The 23754-nt window shown below is 44.1% G+C and overlaps 2 protein-coding genes across 3 annotated transcripts; one reads left to right on the top strand and one right to left on the bottom strand.

Annotated features, from left to right (window-relative positions):
- Positions 1-1730: 1730 nt before the first annotated feature.
- On the bottom strand, positions 1731-6298 carry LOC136423563 (acyl-coenzyme A diphosphatase NUDT19-like). Its single transcript, XM_066411787.1, has 6 exons — positions 6056-6298; positions 5195-5370; positions 4405-4569; positions 3854-4016; positions 3271-3478; positions 1731-2531 (listed from the first exon to the last, which is right to left on the bottom strand). Exons 1-6 carry the CDS (start codon positions 6248-6250, stop codon positions 2284-2286), a joined length of 1155 nt encoding a protein of 384 aa, XP_066267884.1. The 5' UTR covers positions 6251-6298; the 3' UTR covers positions 1731-2283.
- Positions 6299-13945: 7647 nt separating this feature from the next.
- Positions 13946-22724, top strand: LOC136423546 (uncharacterized). Of its 2 annotated transcripts, XM_066411754.1 has the most exons (6): positions 13946-14650; positions 15135-15214; positions 15349-15514; positions 17103-17336; positions 17747-17911; positions 18328-22724. In XM_066411754.1, the coding sequence occupies exons 4-6, from the start codon at positions 17116-17118 to the stop codon at positions 22271-22273; spliced, it is 4332 nt and encodes a 1443-aa protein (XP_066267851.1). In that variant the 5' UTR covers positions 13946-14650; positions 15135-15214; positions 15349-15514; positions 17103-17115; the 3' UTR covers positions 22274-22724. The 2 variants fall into 2 exon arrangements, with proteins under 2 accessions (XP_066267851.1, XP_066267850.1); XM_066411753.1 differs by lacking the exons at positions 13946-14650; positions 15135-15214; positions 15349-15514 and having other exon boundaries at positions 16745-17336.
- The last annotated feature ends 1030 nt before the right edge of the window (positions 22725-23754 follow it).

Consider the following 23754-nt stretch of genomic DNA (forward strand, 5'->3'; position numbering starts at 1 on the left):
AGCCTTCTCAGCCGAGGCGGCGTAATTTAGAGGCGAAGTCGTGTCAAGGTGAAACGCGCGGCGACAAGTCGGCTGCTCAACCGGAAAGTCGAACCATCGATATCACAGAAAGCTTTTTTTTTTTTTTAGTTTGTTTTTGTACTCCTTTGTAGTTTTTTTTTTTTAAGTTTCACTCAACCGAAAACCAAGAACCTTGACATTGAATTGTTGTAGCCTTACCAGGCGAGGCGACGTAATTTAGAGGCGAAGTCGTGTCGGGGTGAGACGCGCGGCGACAAGTCGGCGACACGACCGGAAAGACGGGCGCGGTCCCGGCTCAGCGCGCGGCCCGGCTATGCTAACGTGATTAGCGGCCCAAGCTCCGGAAAAGCGCCGATAAGCGCCTCTGAACGGGCTCCGAAAGGTCGCGACGAGACGCAATCACGCGCGGAGGGGGCGCGGTCGGAAATCTCGGGATTCTTCTCTAACAAAACGGAATAACATTCCGGGATTTCTATATCTCAACTAGAGTTAAGTATTTGTGCTACATACACTTCAGGTTTGCTATGTTATCTCCAAGCAGTTCTCCACGGAGCCAAAATCGTACAAGCTACCAGAGAAGCTCCAGTCAGCCAGAGAAGTTGTCAGGCACCCCCGTATTGCAAAGAAAATTTCTTTCTGCCAGTTGGATACGGTCTTTGCAACCGTTGGGTCTGCTTGGAGACTATTGCTATGTTAGTTTAGCGGTTACGGGGTCTTTTTATAAATATGTGTGATAGTTGTGTGCCGATGTGTTAAAAATAGAGACAACGCTAGCAACCCCAAAAAACAACCCTCCAAATGAAATGATATGGCTACCCTGCGACGTCACAAAATCAACATGGCGGCTACCACACATGCCAACGGATCCAACAAAGGTTTTGCTACGCAAACCTGTAATAACTAGTAAACGGTGTGCCGGGAATTACACCCTTAATTTTTCACTCATATTTGTTTGTTTGCATTTTTCCACACAAAAACTGGTTATGTTACTCACTCTAACTAACACCGTTGAAAAATCTTAAAAGTCTCCTGAGATATTTCTCGTTCTGTGATACGAACTTCGGGAAGTTGTCTTATGAAATATCTGTATTGTGTTATTCTCCAAGCAGAGATATCGTTACCTTCTCTTATTACGTCATTGCCCAGATTTCTAACAGCCGACCCTCCAGGTTACGTAATTCCACACCGGGGTACGATAGCGAAATGACGTCACTGACAGTCCCAAATAGCCGATTGGGGGGCGTTCGGAAATGTCATAACTCCACATTTGACGATTAGAGCCACGATAGGTTGACACTAGCAAATATATACTACATATCATACATACATTATTACTATTACAAGGAGAAATTCTGTCACTGGAGATTTTTTCTTCGTCGTATAAAACGTGAAATATGTGTCCCCAGTGTCGTAGCACTGGATAGTTGTCTTGCACATATCGCACACATGATAACCTTGCAAAACAATCGATTAATGTCCTAGCTGCACACGCGATGACTGGGACCGATAGAAAGGGAGCGTGCATTCAGCAAATGTAGGGAATGTGCTGGAAACTCCTTCAATTATATTCCCTTATCAATCGTACGTGTATCTCTTTGTTGTATGCGTGGAATGCCTCAGATCATCGCCCGTGGCTGGCACAATGTACTATTGCATATATTTCACATCGCTGCTATCAGAAATAGGGATATAGTATATATAATTATTCCTTCAGTTGAGTTTGTTTATTTACATTATTTCCTTATTTCTATAAAGCGTTAAACATTTTCTCCCTGGCTTGTAGCATTGACTAAGGCCTCCGTCTGACATACCGTGGATAAACATGTAACAAGCGTGCAAGGTAATCAATTAGAATTAAATCTTCGCTAATGAGCCTGCTAATTAGAGTGATTTAGACTAATTTCGCGGCGTCTCAGTCTCCCAGGTCCCTTTCGGGGTGAAGGCTGGAACGAATGGTCGAAGGAAGAATAATCCGGATGGAAACAAGAAGGAGTGACAAATTAAAGCAAACTGGCTCCTTGCTTTCCAGGTGGATCCTCCAAGAATATTATGATTAATTCTAATGAAACAGTAAAACTTATGTTGGGTTCTTAAACGTGCGGAGGTTTGCAATTGACGATCTGATCGCCAACTCATCATACAAAAGCATTACTCAACCGACTGGATACGTTACTCAAAAGCATCCTAATAGCTTTTGTTGCTTGAGTAGCTTCTGTATTATTATTCTTATTACCTGAATTTCTAACCTTCATCGACGTAGCTCTAAAGTTTACTTTGAATCTGTTCGACAAATTCAAACACGTTCTGTTTGGGCGAGAGGTGCCCGAACTTGGGCGGGATGTTGCAGCGCATTTCTGTGGCGAACTGGCCCGAGAGTTTGCCGACTGATTCCGAGGTTGTCTCGCTCCTGTTCAAGTTGTTCGCGGACTGTCGGAGTTGCGCGACGGTGTTGGCGAGGGGGTGACCCTGGTGCGTCTCCGGGTTAGCATGAGCAGGGTACAAGTCATCCCCTGGGAAGACGATATTTGTATTTGTATTTATTGACAATGAAGACGAGTCATTACACTGGGTCAGCCTAGGCAGCTCTCGCTGATTACGGCTGACACACAAAATACAGACGAACATACAACTTATATACATAACCTGCAGTAAAATCATCACACTATCATAATACAAAGTTAATACAATTCAATACAATACAACGCATAATAATACAGTCTATATGGTTTAATGTCATGATAAAATAAATGATAAAATGTGACATATTACAATACAGTGCGACATAATGGAGTATAATTTGTTATAAGCTAATTGGACTAAATATGGTAACTATAAGAGGGGAGCTGATTATAAATGTTTCGGTATATATATAGTATATACCTATATATAAATGTATATAACACTTTTCGATGAAGGTACGGGTCCATCAGTCCGATCTTACACATCTTGGGCTGTTTACCTGATAGGCAAACCGCGTGCCTGTGAAGCTGGTGTGTTACGCCGAATATAACGAATATACAGATTCGGTGGGGTCGTGTGGCGTAATGACCAGGGTTTTCGGTCCAGAACCTAGCGGTCCCGGGTTCGAATCCCCTGACGCCAACGATCTTGTACCCACGGGAAAAGTACACGACTTTCCTCACTCCAGCCAAGTGTAAAAACGGGTATATCATGTGTGTGTGTCAAGACACCAGCTGTGTCTAATGAAATAAGATGGAATCAAAAACAGATACAGAAAATAAAAGGTACCTGGTAGTACCGACACATGGCCGTCTTCACAAGGAAAAAGTACCGGCAGCCATCTCTCACAACCCTTCGCACCCCTCTCTCGGCTGAAATGGTGCAGGTCCGCCAGACTCTGCACCTGGCACAGGCGGGAGAGTTCATACACTTGCGGGGGTGGGATGATGTGTTTTTCCTGTCGGAAATCGTGCAGGACTTCGGCTGGTGTCAGCCACTTCCATAAAGAACAAACGTGAAAGAACGGATGTTAGTTGCACATTTCTACAAGGCGTTTGAACTACCAGGCGGTAGTAAATAAATAAGTAAGTAAATCAATAAAACTATCAGGCGCTAGAATGCGCATGAAATGAAAATGCCAGCCTACGATGTTCACCTCAATCTGTAATTTTCTGTATAAATAGATTTTGCCACTTTTACTGTATTTCTGTTGTTTTCTCTGTTACATGTACATGACGTACCCACTGTTTCCAGGGCAAGCTCCTCAGCCCCAGCGTCTACACAGGCCAGCTCCTTGGCTTTAGGGCCAACAGCCCCGTTCCTGAGTTAGACCCTACTTCATTCCACATGTAACAACATCTAAGGAACCCACCTGTGCCTTGACGATCTCCCGGTCGTCCCGGGCGGCAGGAGGAATGTGGTCCAAGCAGCAGATGAAGAACGCGGTGTCGTAGCGCCTCCTTTTGGGCATAGCCGGCATGACAGGCGTGAGCCAGTTGCACCATTCGTACAAGGACCAGACGTCCGGAACGCACCTGTCACAAGTGGAGATTAAATGACAGGTTTGATGCTTGATGTTTTAATATTTCATTAGATTAATTAGACTGAATCAGCAACAAGCTAAATTGACAACTTTAAGAAGACACAAACTCGCCTATCTATTTGCCTATTTCTCCATGATAATTTTATGACGACCGCAAACTATTGTAAACTAACTTATGTCAGGGTTACATTTTGAAAAAGCGCCCGGCTGGGCAGTTTGTGAAAACGAAAAGTATGATACAAAAACAAGAAAAAACAAGAAACGTAAAACAAATTAGTCATCAGCATAATTTGTTTATATTTCTTGATGTACACTTTTATTTGTCGTTTCTGCAAACAGCCCGGTCGGGCCCCGGTTTGGAAATGTGACCATAGCATTACCTGCATTCAGTGCAGAGGTTCAGGAACTCCCGAGCGTTCCCGTCCACCCGTTTCCTCCAGCGGGCCAGCTCGGCTGCCGGGAGGGGCCACCCGACTGGCCCGCTGGCCCAGGGCCGCGCCAGCAGTACTCCCGACTCCTCAAAAGTTTCCCGAATGGCGCAGATTCTGTACTCGGGAGAGAGAGTAAATAGAGAGAGAAACTGGTTTATTGACTGAGTTTGCAGCAGCTGAAACGGCTGAATGGTGTTTTTTGCAGTATGTTTTACCATTGAACATGTCGTGTTGGCGTTTTTTTACGCATTTTTTTCATTGATTTGATTTTTAAATCAGGTCATTGGCCCTTGACCTCTTTTGTGCTGCTGTGGCATAGTTACTTCCGCATTCGGTGCCTCGCTGCGGTATTGCGGTTGAGAAATACCCCCTAACTTGTACATATACGGGACCCGCATCAGGCCAAGGGTAGCTAACATATAAAAAACGTTGAAGTAGCATGACAATAACAACTAGAGTTAAGTATTAGGCTACATATGCTTAAAGTTTGCTATGTTAGTTTAGCAATTATGGGGTCTTTTTATAAATATTAATTGGTATTGAATCTTTATTTCAGTTGAATGTGTGATAGTTGTGTACCGATTTGTTAACTTAAAAATAAAAAGAACGCTAGCGACCCCAAAAAGCACTCCTCCCAATAAAATGGTATGGCGACGTCACAATTCAAGATGGCGGCCACCACACATGCCAACGGATCCAACAAAGGTTTTGCTACGCAAACCTGTAATAATAACAATACCTGTATCCGAGCTCGTTCGGTACGGGTGAGTCTCTCCGCGATGTCAACATGGGCGACCGGTCCGCGTGGACTTCGACCCGCGTCAGCGTCTCAAAGTCCGCCCGTCCTGCCGCCTTAAAGACGCCAAGCCACTCCTCCGAGAAGTCTGAGGCGTCCACCACGCCGCCGGGAAACACCTGGAAATTTTGAAATCTTTCTTCAACATTCCACTTCGCTGACTTGCATTAAGTCTGAATTATGTTGGTATTTATAAATCATATACACACACATATAGGGCTCCCATGGAAATCAGGTACTTGTTAACTGAAGGGACTACCCTAAAGATTGATAAATAGATAGATAAATAAACACCTTCTGGGTGAGGTGCATTAAAGTCCAAAGGTTATGTAGTTAATGCTATGGTCACATTTGCCCCATCGGGCAGTGTGGGGAACCGTTAAGTATGGTATGAAGACAATAAAACACACAAAACGTAAAGAAAATTAATCATTAGCATAAAATGTGTACATTTCATGATGGACACTTTTATTTTCTGTTGCCACAAACAGCCCGGCCAGAAATGTGTGACCGTAGCATCAATAATACCGTAGTTATTTATTAAATATTTAACATGTTGATTTACTCGTATCCATTCATACACATGTATGTACAGGTCGATTCATTTGTATCCACTTGACTGTTTGCATGTATAGATGTAGCAGACCTTACAACAGTCGTTGTACTTTTGTTGTGTCAATAAAGATTTCCACTTATTAAATAAAACCCTACCCACATGACGACCATTTACAATATCTACACACTCTGAAATAACGCGAGAACTCTGAAACGTCGATGAGACGGATATTTAGGAAGTGTACACACCTTTGCGTTGGGCATGAAGCCGCTCTTCCCGCTCCGCTGCAGCATCAGGACGCGGTAGTCGAACTGGGCGGCGCCGGTGCCGCGGGTGCCCGCCGGCGGACCCGAGCTCGCCCCCGGCCGACCGTTTCTCGTCCCAGCCGCTAAGATCACGGTGGCAGCCTCGAGCCAGTGCTTGGAGAGGGGTTTGAACGGCATGTTGTGCGTGGAATCCGCAAAGGTTAGCAGCAAAGTCGGTCTGTTACGTTAAAAGGGATGACAACAAAGTTACTTGCCCCCATTGCCGGCCATGATAAGACCCACTAAAGTAAGGCCCTATAAAAGTACTTGCCTTAACTTCAATCTTAAAAACTCTTCTCCACCAGGAAGTCACAAGGGTATACTTGATAAACATGCAAAGAAAACAGAGGGTTGTACAGCTCAAACTCGCAGAAACGTCACCCGGAAGTAAACAGACACTATCTCTGACCTAGTTCCCAGCCATACCCATCCGCATGACCCAACAACTCACATGTGTTCTTACGCCACCTAAACTGCTAAACTGAACAATTTTCAACTAAAATGGGAAAGCTGAGACCCTACCTGTTCCTTTTAACCAAAAAAGTCTCTAGATTGGGCAAAAAATTTCAAGGAAAAGAAAGGTTTCAAAGATTTTAAGTAGGGACTACAAACGAGTTCAAATATTGCGCAACTCAACTTAGGTGTCAGCCCTACTGGGGACTAGAGCAAGGGGGGTGGGGAAAGATTACCCCCCTAGATGATACATTGGGGGGATGTGATATTATTTCCAAAAGATGAACTGAATTGATTGCTCCCTTGGGAATTGTGAGCCAGATGTATACCCACTGCACTGGGGCCACCCTATGCTTTAGAACTGTATACTAGAGGGAAAGTGACTGTTCAGATGACATGATTCTAACAACATTTATAGGGGCCTGTCACTTAGCAACCACCATTCAGTGCTTGTCATAATCTGTTCTACAACTCTGATGTCAAATAGCAACTTTTCAATAGAAAATTTCCTTTTTTTGGCAACTTTTTTACTTTCTTTCTCACAATGCAATTCCAATGGAACCACTAGTTTGTACATACACAGCCGCAATTAAAACAGCTAAAAATGCTCTTACATACAGCAAATCCTGTTTTATGGTTAGAACACATTGCCAAGTACTACATTTAGTCCATATTCTTCAATAGTTCCTTTGTTCAGAGACATACAGGCTCGAAAAGTACACTTTCCATCAGCTGGGGGGGGGGGGGGGGGGGGGTAGGCCCAGCACAGTTCAAATTTGATTGGCAGTTCTTAATTGCCATGAAATACAATACTATAAGACTTGATATTTACTTAGTACATCATTTTCAATGAATTCATACTACTTTTGCAGCAATTCAAGCTGTCCTGGGTATTCCTGACAGCTTTATATACACTGTACCCCTGCTCAATGCTGTACAAATATCACAAAATATCATACTTTTCAAAAATATCAGGATTAACCATGCACCAAATTGGGTCATAAATTGACAGAATGTACTTGTAAATGATAATACAACATGATTTGACCAAATCTGATACAGCTATATGGAGCTACAAAGGTCAAGGGCTAAATGGGGGTGGGGGGCGGTACAGGGATGACAACAAAGTTACTTGCCCCCATTGCCGGCCATGATAAGACCCACTAAAGTAAGGCCCTATAAAAGTACTTGCCTTAACTTCAATCTTAAAAACTCTTCTCCACCAGGAAGTCACAAGGGTATACTTGATAAACATGCAAAGAAAACAGAGGGTTGTACAGCTCAAACTCGCAGAAACGTCACCCGGAAGTAAACAGACACTATCTCTGACCTAGTTCCCAGCCATACCCATCCGCATGACCCAACAACTCACATGTGTTCTTACGCCACCTAAACTGCTAAACTGAACAATTTTCAACTAAAATGGGAAAGCTGAGACCCTACCTGTTCCTTTTAACCAAAAAAGTCTCTAGATTGGGCAAAAAATTTCAAGGAAAAGAAAGGTTTCAAAGATTTTAAGTAGGGACTACAAACGAGTTCAAATATTGCGCAACTCAACTTAGGTGTCAGCCCTACTGGGGACTAGAGCAAGGGGGGTGGGGAAAGATTACCCCCCTAGATGATACATTGGGGGGATGTGATATTATTTCCAAAAGATGAACTGAATTGATTGCTCCCTTGGGAATTGTGAGCCAGATGTATACCCACTGCACTGGGGCCACCCTATGCTTTAGAACTGTATACTAGAGGGAAAGTGACTGTTCAGATGACATGATTCTAACAACATTTATAGGGGCCTGTCACTTAGCAACCACCATTCAGTGCTTGTCATAATCTGTTCTACAACTCTGATGTCAAATAGCAACTTTTCAATAGAAAATTTCCTTTTTTTGGCAACTTTTTTACTTTCTTTCTCACAATGCAATTCCAATGGAACCACTAGTTTGTACATACACAGCCGCAATTAAAACAGCTAAAAATGCTCTTACATACAGCAAATCCTGTTTTATGGTTAGAACACATTGCCAAGTACTACATTTAGTCCATATTCTTCAATAGTTCCTTTGTTCAGAGACATACAGGCTCGAAAAGTACACTTTCCATCAGCTGGGGGGGGGGGGGGGGGGGGGTAGGCCCAGCACAGTTCAAATTTGATTGGCAGTTCTTAATTGCCATGAAATACAATACTATAAGACTTGATATTTACTTAGTACATCATTTTCAATGAATTCATACTACTTTTGCAGCAATTCAAGCTGTCCTGGGTATTCCTGACAGCTTTATATACACTGTACCCCTGCTCAATGCTGTACAAATATCACAAAATATCATACTTTTCAAAAATATCAGGATTAACCATGCACCAAATTGGGTCATAAATTGACAGAATGTACTTGTAAATGATAATACAACATGATTTGACCAAATCTGATACAGCTATATGGAGCTACAAAGGTCAAGGGCTAAATGGGGGTGGGGGGCGGTACAGGGATGACAACAAAGTTACTTGCCCCCATTGCCGGCCATGATAAGACCCACTAAAGTAAGGCCCTATAAAAGTACTTGCCTTAACTTCAATCTTAAAAACTCTTCTCCACCAGGAAGTCACAAGGGTATACTTGATAAACATGCAAAGAAAACAGAGGGTTGTACAGCTCAAACTCGCAGAAACGTCACCCGGAAGTAAACAGACACTATCTCTGACCTAGTTCCCAGCCATACCCATCCGCATGACCCAACAACTCACATGTGTTCTTACGCCACCTAAACTGCTAAACTGAACAATTTTCAACTAAAATGGGAAAGCTGAGACCCTACCTGTTCCTTTTAACCAAAAAAGTCTCTAGATTGGGCAAAAAATTTCAAGGAAAAGAAAGGTTTCAAAGATTTTAAGTAGGGACTACAAACGAGTTCAAATATTGCGCAACTCAACTTAGGTGTCAGCCCTAAAACCTGTTGAATTAGTAAACTTTTCGTGACCTCATCCGCCATGTTGATGACGATGATGGTGAGCCTCAGGAGGGGATCCCGGACGATTCCACTATCACAATTAGGGGAGACTAATTGTTTTAGATTATTCTTATAAGAACTTTGAAAACCTACCTTCCCAAAACAATCAGGGACTGGGACGGTCTTCCCAGTGGGGTGGTAGAGGCAGACACACTTGACTCCTTCGTGTCATGTGCCTCTGCCACCCACTGATAACTCTTTATGTCGACTGACCATGTTGATGACCATGTTGACTGACCATGGCACGAAATCTGGACTATGAGTTTTGGATCATGGACTAATGACGTTTACTTGATAGATACAAATAAGGATGCTTAGGGGGGTTCGGAACGCAACCTGAGTCATTAGGCGCTGCGCTCTCGAAACATCATAATATATGCTATATTAAATAGTCAGCAAATTGACTGAGCATTAAGAAGAAGAAGAACCTTTTTTGGGGGGCAATTTGGTGAAGTTGTGGCATTTGCTGGTTGTTGGCATAGAATAGGGTTGAAAATGTTTTGGAAAAAACAACAACAGCATTTTGTCCATGGATGGTGTCGTTATTGGATACATGATGCAAGCTCTCCCAGCCGGCTGTTCGCCTGTTGTAGGCCTGGCTCAGGGGTCAAAGTTGAGCTTTGTTTACAAATTGGCCTGTAGCAAGAAAATAGCCGTATCAAATTCCTTGTGACGGCAAGTACGGACAAATTCAGAAGTAATCTACCACATGAAGGTGAGTTTGTGTCACCGGAATGTCTGAAAGGTGAGATATGATGCCCTTTTTTGGTCTATTCTCCCATAGACTAGTGTGCTTAAGCCTTTCCCTTTAGTCTCCCCATTTGGGCATGCGTAGTGATATCAATATCACCACTAATATTGGTGGTGGTAATAATAACGAGACTGACTTACCGCGAATGAAAAGGAGTAACATGTAACAGAAACTTAACAGCAAACTGCACATATTAAGAGGACGAAGAGGCTGATAGATATAATAGGTTTGTAAACCAGGCTACGGGAAGTAGTAAGCACACGAAATAAATACCATATAACAAAAATACTAAATATTTCGCAAAGGGCTTACATTTCGCATGCATGTACGCTTGGAAAGTTTGTGAAAAATCTTAGAAGAAATAGAATTCACTCGTTGCCATGCCAGGCCAGGCCAAACTTTTACTGCACACAAAAAACTGAGTATACATATAGATGAATATCTCATATTCAGCCGTTTACATAAAAAGATAAATGAAAGAATGAATCCCTTACTGCAACTCCACCTTCGTATCCTGTTCAATTTATCTGAGCCGAACTTCTTTGCAAGAGGAATCAAGGAAGCCTTTAACATCAGGGCCCTACAACCATCCCTCAACAGAGACGGCGGGCGCCACAGCACAGACTTTCCGCTGCTTTTGATCCACTGCTCACCGAGTCACATGTGCTATCTGGATAACGTGACGTCATCTCAGCGGTGGATGCTTCGGTTAGGGACGTCCCTCGGAAGTCCGAAAACGCCACGAGGACGGCAACCTACCGTGCGACTGTCGCCAATCCTGTAATGAGGATTCCTTCGCGCTTTGGCTGTCATCTTCCCTCTGGCCGTCAGACAGTTACGTCTGGTACGTCCTGGAGAACATCCACGCCAGAAGCCAGGCTCGGAATCTGCCGCTCGACCCACGCGAACTGCGCCAAAATCTCACGAGAGTCCACGTGTACTTCCGTGACTTGAATTACGAACTGATCACTGAAAATCCGACATAAACCGAGGAAGCTTTACTCAGCGGCCTGGGCGGATTGTTAGGACTGTATGTGGGTCTTTCTGTCATCACGGTTTTTGAGTTTATGAACTTGGTCGTTGATGTTGTGAAGGTTGCTTGTAACAAAGAAAGGAAAGATAAGGGGAACATGGAACCATCTGTCATAATGACTGGTAGCTGACGGGACAAATGTGTATCAGAAATAAGTGAATAAGGAACAACTAGCTGCCATTACCGACGCTACCAACTAGCTACAGGTTAGGGTAAGTCTTAACAAAAGTAGGCATGCAACTTAATGCGATATCCCTTGTTTGAACGACCTGATAGAGGAGTAATGTACAAACTGAGGTCACGAGTTGTGTTTCAAACGCGATAGCGATAATTGTGTTGTGTGTATCTTAATATATAGATAGGTATGCTACATAGAGTAGTTCATCGTATGCTGTCAAAGCTTAAAGACATAGCTATTAGGAATTGTTATCATCACACTTTTAAAAACAGGAGAGTTCAACAATTATTTTTATAGATGTACAATAGTCGCATATATAATAACTATAAGGGTAGTCACATGTATGATCACCGTCCGTAGAATTCAATGCAATATTCTGATTTAAAACAAATATCCTTTAAGTACTGATACGGTTTAACATCATTAAGATAGACGTTCTCAGCACAGCAAAATGTAGAAATAGAAGTATAACACGACATGTCATAATTCAGAATCAGTTGCATTAGAATTATGCATCTCTCTGATAAGATTAAAAGAAAGCAAATAAAGGCCTTAAGAGCATTTGTAACCCAACCTTTGCTCTTATTATGTGACCGTCTGCTTTATAAAGTATTTAGAACCGGTTGCAGTCCAAGGGGTGAAATTATTGCCAACCTTTGAAGACATGTCTCATGAGCTTCCCCAATTTAACTTGAAGAATTTTACTTAAAGCGACGTGTTGACGTGTTAGTGTGAAGTGTAGAAAATGCAATCTTATCGAGAACATCATGTACTATAATGCAATATGAGAGAAAAAAGTGGGACCTTTCATCTTCTACTGTCTCGCAAAAGAAGCTAGAACTTAGTGTCAGTAGTTAAGATTAGAGTAGTCATATGTTATATTGTCAACACTATCTGTCCGTCCACTCTGTGTTACGTATACGTATACATGTACATGTACTTGAAATTAGCCTACGGGCAGGACTTTGCAATAAACTTTCAATAAACATTCTCTGTAGATGCAGTTTGCTGGATTTTTACAACACGAAGGCGTGGCGAACTTAAAGCTATCATAATAACATTATTATCTTCGAGCACAAAGCACTCTGTCGGCTGATAATCTAATCTCAACCTTCACCCTGCCCTCGACCTTCAAAGGTATTTTAAAAACGATATACCTAATAATGAGTGAGGGCATACCATGTAGCTGATAGGGGAAGTGTGAGAAGCTCGAAGACATTATTCTAAAGTATTTGCAGGTGTTGCCGATCTTTGTGTTAGTCTTCTCTTTTAAATACCTATGGAACCTATCAAAAAGGATTCCGTAGTTTTGCTGCCAGTCTCGGCCTTGCTTTGTGAAAGTGACGGTAAGTTTATTTCCTGACTAAAAAGACTCCAAACATCCCTTGAGACTTGGTTCAGTCTAATAAGTAGGGATCTACTGACATCATAGTTTGCAGATCAGCCAGTTGTGCTGCAGAAAAGACACCGATTCGGACCGTCACAAGACCAGGTTTCTTTGGTGCAGATCATCAGCGGTACGTGCCGATTTCTCTTGTGTATTAGATCGTCAAAAATCTTTAAATGCCTTGAACAATATGTGTGTTTTTGGTACCTTGCTTGCCGTATGTGATTTCTTAACATGAAGAACTTATAAACTGCGCGACTATTGTAGCAGGTACAAAGTATGGCAACAATAGTAAACATAGGACGGCTTGAATCTCCCGCTTTGTCGCCCATTTCTTTGTCGTCCAGAGCTTGAGGTCGCTTAGGGTGCCGCCGAGAAAGGTCAGTCGCGTGGAAGGTGGAGTGGCCTTGTCAGCCGACTCCGCAAGGCCGAGGCTGTCGAAGGTGTCGCCCAGGGCGTGAAAGGCCTCTTGCGCGCGGGATGGTGTTTCGGCGCTTCCGAAGTCGTATATGTAGTTGACGCACGAGTAGCCCTGCTGTGAATAGGTGAAGGACACGGCGTTTGTGGTGCGCTGACACGCTCCTCCGCAGCGTCGAAAAAAAAAGATCGTCAGCTTACCCCACCCAAATAGCGTTGGAAGCTTTTGTGTAATACGTGCACTACATAAACAGATCGCATGGTGCCGCTATTTGGTTGAACTGCGGATCCTGGGACCGAGAAGAGACGGGGACTGACCGCGCGCCAATCAGGGAACTGCTTGCGCAAAGTAACCTGGGTACGAGATGGTAGCTAACTCCCTCCCGCGGGATCCCGTGGCAAAGTAGGTCCGTGACATAACTCCCCTCCGCGCGATGTAGAGAGGTAATCTTTGCACCCTAACAGCGCCAACGATAAGGTACTCTGTAAATCTCCGTTTCTTATAACATAACACACTTGAGAAACATTTTACCCCTCATAGCTCAAGATAGCGAACTTGCGTCTTGATTTCAACGTGTTAGAAGTTAAAAGAAATAGCTGTTAACTACCAGTGTAGAAGGTCGCCCGTTACGTACTTGTGTACACAACTACGCGCGGAGGTACAAGAAAATCACAAAACAAAAACGACAGCTGTGAATTCCAGAAGTTTATTTTCTTGAGCTTGATCGGTAGTTGATGTGACATAATTCTAAGCCCACGATTTAAACCCATGGCTTCTTCACGGCGCTGGGTACGAGCGTGGTGCGCTGACAGGCCATGGCCGCGGACCGGAGGCCGAATGGAAATGAAGAGTCGAAGATGGCCGTTCCGCCATTAACCCAGCAGGTGGTAGTCATGGGGTCAGCTGAAAGTTTGCAGACAATGTAATGGGAAAGTTTTCAATTCTCCTCGTACTCCGTCGTTGGAGGATTTTGAATGTACTCCTAGCAGATATTTTTGAAAACGTAGGTCAATGATGTCAAATTCAGGTATATCCAACGGGCGGTGTATGTTAGCTACTGAAAAGCCATCATTTTCTAGAGTGAGCATGAGACTTAGTTTTGCCGTCATCTGATACAGCTCTGTGTATCCAACCTCTCTTTTACAAGATGACAGCCGATGGCGACGAGGTACAGAGGCTTCTCCAAGTAATGGAATCGAAACTTCAAGTCATTGAGGAGACGGCCGAGGAGCGTGCACGAACAACAGTGGAGAAATGTTTTAAAGAGCGTGATCAAAAGATAAAGGAACAGAAGAAGAATGACATCAAGGTACGGCAACAATGTCCTCCAAGATCCGCTTTTAAGAGATTTTGTGTATCGTATCATTTGAGCGTTGTGTTCATAGTGACCTCATGATCTGTCTAATGCTTAGGTACCAGTTTCAAAAACTGGGACCTGCCGGGTACCGGGTGGATAACGGGCTGGGCCTTTTTTTGCACTTTCGGGCGTGACCCCTACCTGCAGCTGTCGGGCTATCTTAGGCACGTCAGGGGCCTGCGGTGGTTTAAACTCGGACTCAAATTCAACCCGGGACCCTGTAACAAATAGAAACCTTGAGCTTATCGTGCATATACCGAGAGACCCCCCCCCCCCACCTGTACTCGGCATGCAGTCCACCGGGACAAATTTGTGGCTCTGGGGCCCGGCCGGGGCTACATGCATGTACATCCCCGACGGGCAATTCGGGCCTAAGCATTAGGTAAAGACAGTGCTCTATCGATTTTGCTTCTAACATTTTTTCTCATGACAACAGACGATGACAAAGGAATTCTGTAGCACCACTACCGCTCATGGCATCAGCCGCGTGGCAGAAGCGGACACACGAAGATCAAGGTGACCATACTTACTTTTTAGAGACAAATTATCATTCCTTGACTCTTTGTGGCTGATCGACACTTACTGAGCGAAACACTGTGTGACATTTCTAATATTTCATAGCATTGATAATTTCTCCATTCAATGAACAGGATGATTTGGACTGCCATACTTGTGACCTGCATCACCCTATTCGTGTACCAGGCCGCCATCTTGATCAAAGCGTACCTCGATCGAGTACCCGGTTAACGTCGACATCAAAGTTGTGGACAACAAGAAACTCACCTTTCCGTCCGTTACTGTCTGCAACAACAACCGGTAAGTACATTTGTACATACAGTAAAATCTGGATAACTTGACCACACCTGCATAAGTACCACCTGTCTATTGGAGTCATTTTTGGTGACGCCTCAGTGGCGAGCCTAATGGTTTATATATATTGTGTGCAGTTTTCAAGAATTCTAGGAATTGCACAGGAATGTGTCCACAGGTATGTAAGACCATAACTCAAGAATGCCTAGATGGATTGTCCTCATATTTGGTAGATGGGTGAGTTTTTGTGAGACCTCGAAATTACTGGATTTCGGGCCCCGTAGCAATTTTTTATGGTACTGCAGGGGAACGTTCGCTTTTGAAATCTCGTGTTCTGAACATGCTATGGTCATGATTTTTTTAGTGGTGGGAGGCTCTTTGGAGGGAAAACAGGTCTCGTAGATTTGGACCCGCTAGCAGCTTTTTTGGAACTGCAGGACCTGATTTTGTCTCAAACTTTTAAAGGCCATAACTCAAGAAGGGGGTTGATGGATCATCATGATTTTTGGTATGTAAACGTAGCTGAAGTGATGATTTACATAACCATATGACAATTATACAAATCAACATCTAATTTGCATAATCCATGAGGAACGTTTATAAATCAGATGCATCCCATTATAGGACTCTCAAACACATGACATATGTAACTGAGAAAGGGACAAATATCGATAGATATCAATTACGAAAATCAATACCTAATTTGCACAATTCATGACAAAATACTATAAATCCATAGTGGTAAATTATGGGGATTGCATTCTTGCAACACTTGGAAGTTGGGTAAATAGTTAGGTTAAGTAGCCATTAATAGACGTAAATAATGCAGATGAGGGCCTTATTTACATAATTTATGAGGAAATATCATTTTCCGTCAAGACGAGACTTTCATACGTTGGGCAATGTGTGTTATTTGGGTAGAGAAGGTGATATAATTTATGCAAGTGAGGTCCTTACCTGCGTGTGGGTTAAAAAAACGAAAACATTAACAGAGACCGCCGTCACCATCACAATGTCTTTTTACATTGCCAATCTTGTTGCTGTTGTCCCTTATAATTTTTCCCACTGACTGTCTATAGTGGCCATTCATTTACTGTGACTATTTTCTTCAAGTCTAATGAGCGGTCACAATGGACAGGTTCAGCCGTACATCTCGGTGACAAGTTAGGCCCCTTTCTAAACGCAAAAACTGAAATCCCCATTGAAGTTTTGGAATGAAAACTTCAGCATGTTTGTTTGTTTGTTTATTTTTATTTAACCAGGGGTAACATATCGCCTGTGATGGCGTTTTTCAATGTGCCCTGGGGGCAAATCCCCACATTCAAACTTAGATACATAAGATAACAAAAGTAACACAAACTGTAATTGAATAATAATACAAAGTAAACTTAACTAAATGCTTGGAAAGACTAACTTATTACAACTGATTTCAAATAACAAAATGAATAAAACATAAATATAACAAAATGTAACATAGAAAAACAATGGAATAACGTCAGAAAAGAAAGGACTAGAACGGAATTTGCATATCAATGTTTGGCAGAGAGGCAGTGGACATCATATAGTTGTTTAAAAACTGGATGTTTGATTTCAGATTGAGAAAATCGATGCTGAGCGGCTCCCGGCACGACTCTTTGCTGGAGCTGGATGAACGGACTAAACGTGTCGTATCGCACTACTTGCGTCCAAAGCGGCCGCAAAAGCCAGGAGAAAACATGGCATTGAGCACGGTAGACGTAATTGCGACCGCGGGGCCGATGCCGTATTGGCAGGGGTTTAAGGTCGTCTATCACTCAAATGAAAACACCGATGCTGCGGCGGAATGTAGGTAAGTACAACATAGTTTTATCGCGAATCTAGTATAGAGCACGAGTAGATGATGGTGTCGACCTTTGTCGGCCCATGAGCCTGTGCTTTTTTTTCAGACGCACTGTCCATATGAAAATACATTCATCAAAAATCGATGACATTGATGCCGAACTTGTAAGCGTAGGCAAGTCTCCAATGTTTTCTTTATCAGCACACTGAAAGAATGATGTTTTGTAATTGCCATAGTGGTTGAGTAAAAATGACAGAGGAATGAAAAAGTACAATCCTTTTTGGGCAGCATATTATACAATTTCCATCAAGAAGTTTTGAAAGACACTTGTAGATTTATGAAGGGCGTTGATCCACATTTGCTTTCAATCCCCATTTAACTCGATGAACCATTGTCTATACTTGTTGTTTTTGTTTTAGGTATGAACGACAACTGTGCACCTTGGCCCAGCTTCTGAGAGAGCCAAGTAATAACGACTATTCCGATTGGAGCTTCTTCAGCCGAGAGGGTTGGGCAGCAAAGCTCGTCCGTAAATGCAACACGACCGGACAAGAAGATACTTGTGACTTGTGCTATAATGACAGGTACGAACTATCAACAGTTTCTCTTTCCTTGAATCATTGTCATAGTATTGGCAGCAAATTTCTTCTTTAACCGAAATGCTAAGATTTATTTGTAGCACTATGCAAGACATCTTAAAACTGGAAAACGGTTTGGGTAATTCCTGCCTTGTGGCGTAACTCACCCCGAAACTCAGATTCGTATCAGCCATGACCCGACAAATCGCTTTCTAACTTGCGTTGACGACTACATCTGACAAAACAAACTCGCCAGTGAGATGGTGGAAGGTGTCAGCTTCCAAAAGATGTTTTCAGATTGACAATTTTGGCACTTTGGAAGTGATGGAATGCGTCCGCGATTTAACGTTTAGAAAAAATAGTTTCTACTACTTTTCTCCGTTTCCTAACAGTGACTGACTGAATCAATGTCTTATTTGCAGGATTCTTCTGAGACGTCTAGAAGACATCGGTGCTAAAATCAACTCCACGTTCTGCTGCCCTGCTGGTGTCATGCTGTCCCCCATAGGATTAATTGTTGAAACTCAAACCGAGGCTATCAATTCCATCTCATGCGGGAACGTTGACCACATTGTGCCCTGCACCGCTAGTCAGCTGATTGCTGCCTACAAAGATGGCAGGCGTATTGACGAATGGGGATGGTTTAAATCTAGAGAAAACGTTCAGGTGATGTTAAAGGATGGCTGTTCAAACAGCACCGCATCGACATGCTACCGCGGAGTACTCCCAACCAATAAAACCACTCCAGGGGTCCATTTGTTTTGTTGCTCTCCCGAAATGTGCGTACAGTCCGGATGCACGGCCAAAGTTCCCGGATGCAGCAATCCGCTTGGAATGGAAAGCGGGAAAATTTACGACCATCAAATAACAGCGTCGTCAAATGTCTCCGGTCACCCGCCCAAGTACGGGCGCTTGAACTCGAAAACCCCGTTGCAATTTGATTACGCTGATGAAAATCCTCGTTTCGAGGTCGAGTTTGGCCGAACGGTCATATTAACTGGGTTGATAATTCAAGGAAACTTTCAAGCGTATGGTATACAGCACAACCTGACGTCATCTGATTGGTCAGACTATGTAGATGAGTATGGTGAAGCCGTCCTTTTCTGCGGCCATGGCAACGGCAATGGCTACAACTTCCAGCATCTCTCACATCCCGTCTTAACCCGACATGTCGCAATTTTGCCTCGTTTCCTTGAATGGGGAAAGAAAAACCTACGAGTTGAGTTTCTGGGATGTGAGGAGAATGACTGCATCATTGCTCCTGGTCCATTCCCGATGATAAACATGATAGATCCTAGCTCCATCAGCTGCAGCAGCAAAGACTGTGTGTCCAACGCCACCACATACCGCGGCACCGTCCGGGCTTCTGGTAACGCCACCTGCCGAGACTGGACCTGCCCGAACCGTCACTTCGACTTTTGCCTTGAGGAAAACTTCTGCCGATTTGCCCCAGATGGAGACAGCGCAAATCTAGTCTGTCCTTCTGTCTCAGGTTCCGGACTAGCTAATCTGACTTCTGCTCCCTGTCAGTCCATCCCAAAATGCTCCATTAGCGAGAATGACGACGAACCAGTATTTCCCACACGGCAAAGATTTTACCAGCAAACTTACGCCGCCCAGTATTGCGAAGAACGAGGAAAGCAACTGTGTTCTCTGGAGCAGCTGGTTTTGTTGAACACATTTCGGGACATCAAGGCAAAAGAATGGGGTTGGATCAGCGACCGTGGTTGGGAAGCCATGTTTGTAGAAGATTGTACAAACGCGACTGCAGAATTTTGCTTCAAAAACATGTATCGCTATCGCCGTTCGAACGCCGTAAGTAGCGTTGCCTACTGCTGTGACTCCCTGTTTGAACTAACAGGGAAAAAGTACCACAACCACGGCAGTGCTGAAAAGGGCTGCCGTGACCAGGGAATGCAACTTTGTCTGCCTTCACAGCTGTTGACCATCCATGGTGCCTCCATCAGGCGCGACAGTTACCCAGAACACCTTGCGTGGATCAACATGGCCGACAAAGTCGCGTTTCTTAATGAAACTTGCGGATGCAATGTTGGCGATAACTGCGTAGGTAATAAAATTCCTTTATTCAAAACTGATCCATCAAAACCCTACCGAGCAATGTGTTGTGAGGAGAGTTTCTTTATAAGTGAAGACACGTTTTCTAACCAATCTGAGGCCTTAAAACTGTGCAAGATGGGAGGAAAGAAGACATGTTCGCGCCTCCAACTCAATGCCTTGTATAACGACGGAGTAAGGAACGAAGAGTTTTCATGGTTTGTCGAGCCGCACGGGTTAGCTAGTCTTCGAGCTCAGTGCGAAACAACGGATCATTACTGTACAGATGGCGTTACTTATAAAGATATCACTGCATCCAATGACATGGCCTTTACTATCTACTGTTGTAAGCCAGAGTCATACACAGCACCGTCAAATCAATCCATGCCACAGAAAGCTGATGTCACAAATCACTTCATTGGCTGCAACAATCCACTAGGCCTTGAAAGCGGCGTTATTATACGAGATCAAATCAATGTTTCCTCTTTCCTTGACCAGAAACATACACCAAACCACGTACGGCTCAACAGTGGGTCTTCCTGGAAGGTTGAGGACAATGACGCCAGGCCGTGGATACAGGTGGACTTACTGGACTCACATGTGGTAGCCGGGGTGATTACACAAGGGGGCGGAAAAGACGGTGGCGACGTCACATCCTTCTCATTGTCCTTTAGTATCGACGGAAATCAGTGGCTGCCTTACAACAACAACGAAACAACTCAGTTGCCGACAGTATTTTTCGGAAACAAAGATGGTGACACCCCGAACCACGTGTACCTGTCTCGCGCCGTCGCAACCCGATATGTACGACTGCATCCAGTGTCATGGAACGGAACGGTTGGCCTACGACTCGAAATAGTTGGATGCAAATTCTCTAGCTGCTCAATGCCAGGAAACGCACTTGGCGAGAACGTTCTTTTCTATCATTACCATCAGGTAAAGTGCACGGAACCCGAGTGTATTGTGGGGCGAGGCCTGAACTACAGAGGCAAACAAAACGTCACCAGAAGCGGTCGGCCATGTCAGAAATGGAACTCCCATCATCCTCAGTACCATTGTACCACACCCTCACTTTACCCGGATGCAGATCTCTCTGACAACTACTGCCGTAACGTACAGGACCATTCGTCCAAAGCCCCGTGGTGCTTCACAGGAGAGCGGGATTGGGAGTACTGTCTTGTCGAACGTTGTGAAGTCGGCTGTGTGGACTTGGAGCTAGACTTTGTTGATGGAAAGAACGACTGGGATAGATTCCTTCTCAGTTCGAACACTGACGACTACACAGACATCACAGACTTTTCAATGGCTACGAGAGAGGAGATTGTGGAGATGGGTCACCAAAAGGAAGACTTCATTCTACAATGCACCTTTGACAAAGAACGGTGCTCATTGGACGATTTCAAAGTGACGCAAAACGCCAAATATGGTAACTGTTTTACCTTCAATCACGGGGAAGACGGCTTAGTTCGAAACACGACCAAGGTGGGAGCGGAGTACGGTTTAAAACTCACCCTGTCAATCGAGGCTAACGAATACGTGGGGCTCTTCGGCCAGGATCCCGGAGCAAAGGTCACAATCCATAGTGTCGGTTCGACGCCGTTTCCCGAAGGCAACGCTCTCAATACCGAACCCGGAAAGAGCACTTTCGTCGGCTTGAAACGCAGTTCTGTCAAACGACAGCCGCATCCGTACGGAGACTGCACTTCATACCAGGAAAGAGATGCGTTGTACGGTGGGAAGTATACGTACGAAACTTGCCAACATTCATGTCTGCAGGCAGCCTTACTGGAGCGGTGTGGCTGTTCTGACGAACTGATCGCCATCAATAGTACCTTGTGCAGTGTGTTAAACAAGACACAGGAGTGCTGTCGCCAAGACGTCCGAACACGCCACGAGGACGGCAACCTACCGTGCGACTGTCGCCAATCCTGTAATGAGGATTCCTACGCGCTTTGGCTGTCATCTTCCCTCTGGCCGTCTGACAGTTACGTCTGGTACGTCCTGGAGAACATCCACGCCAGAAGCCAGGCTCGGAATCTGCCGCTCGACCCACGCGAACTGCGCCAAAATCTCACGAGAGTCCACGTGTACTTCCGTGACTTGAATTACGAACTGATCACTGAAAATCCGACATATACCGAGGAAGCTTTACTCAGCAGCCTGGGCGGATTGTTGGGACTGTATGTAGGTCTTTCTGTCATCACGGTCTTCGAGATCATCAACCTGGTCGTTGATGTTGTGAAGGTTGCTTGCAACAAAGACAGGAAATTTAGGGGCAGCATGGAACCACCTGTCATAATGACGGCTAGCTGATGGGACGAATGTGTTTCATACATATAAGTAAGTGAACAAGGAACAACTAGCTGCCATTGCAGACGCTACCAACTCGGAAGCTTTGCTCAGCGGCCTGTAGAAGTCCCATAAGTTATAACTGTACAATGTTGCTACATGTATGTATAATCACCGTCAGTGAAATAAAATACACTGTGATTATTGAGAAAAGTCCCTTCTTCCTTGAATTGTATAGTGTTCGACATTCTAAAAACCAAGATGTAGAAAATAGAAGTATGACACGACATGTCATAATTCAGAATCAGTTTAATCAAATTATACATATAAACAATAACATTAGACGAAAGTACATTAAGTTTTTGGAGGTGTTGGGCTTGTAAAGGATGCATCGATCCTGTTGCCAACACCTCTCAGATTTCATTCTGTGAAGTTTAATAAACAAATGAATAAAAGACCTTAAGTAGTACAGCTATTCATCATCTTTACGGTCTGACTCATAAAATATTTATAAGCAGTTGCAGTCAAGTGAGTGAAATCCTTGCCAACCTTTGAAGATATGTCTCATGAGCTTCTACACCTTCGCTTTCAGTGACGTATTAACCCTGGTCCTGCTACGCCCGGCAATTGCCGGGTTGCACCTCCTTGTTCTGTATGCTAGGCCTGAAAATTGCTGGGTTGAGAATATTTCTTGAATGCGTATGTTGCACCCGCATCAGAAATTCACAATTTTTACTGGCTGATATCAAGTCTAAGTGTCCACAACAATATTATCTACTTGTGTCATGCATATATATCGACGGATTTCACCGAGGAGAGCATCTCTCCGCCGTGATTGGGCATGGATGTACAATAAAGGTTATATCATATTTAAATAAGCGTGAAAGGAGCTTGGTGTCTTGGCGTTGATCAGTTCTTGATCCCGACCATCTCCGCGCTGACCTCCCACAGCCTTCGCGCCACGGCGTCGTCCTTAGCCTGGGGAGCAGGCTCCGCGGGGGCGCACTCACTGTGGAACGAGAGCAATGTGTAGCGCCAAAACGTAGGCTTCTAAAATCTAGGCTTCATCAAGGCGCGATCATTGTTTATCATTATCCTCCGTCAGACTCCCTGGGCTACTTGGATAGCCGATACTGGCAATGACCAACATATATGCAGATGAATTATTACGTCCGAATAGTGTATTTTTGGTCCTTCGTACTTACAGACATGCGTACCTGGAGTACATTCCCGAGCAATCCCCCAGCCCCTCGAATTCCCCAGGAATTATAGGTGCCTTATGAATATATACGAAGGACCACAGTCACCACACTCTCCGCAGCCACCGCAGACACTCTCCGGAAGCTCCGGAGTGTGTACTTGTGGTCCTTCGTACTTGCAAATACGCGTACCTGAAGTACATCCCGGAGCACTCCTCCAGGCCCCCGAATAACAAGGAATATAGGTGCCTTTCAAATAAATATGAAGGGCCAAAAACATCACTCTCCGCAGCCACCGCAGCCAAT

This window comes from Branchiostoma lanceolatum, chromosome 17, assembly GCF_035083965.1.
Source record: "Branchiostoma lanceolatum isolate klBraLanc5 chromosome 17, klBraLanc5.hap2, whole genome shotgun sequence".
NCBI classification, from domain to species: domain Eukaryota; kingdom Metazoa; phylum Chordata; class Leptocardii; order Amphioxiformes; family Branchiostomatidae; genus Branchiostoma; species Branchiostoma lanceolatum.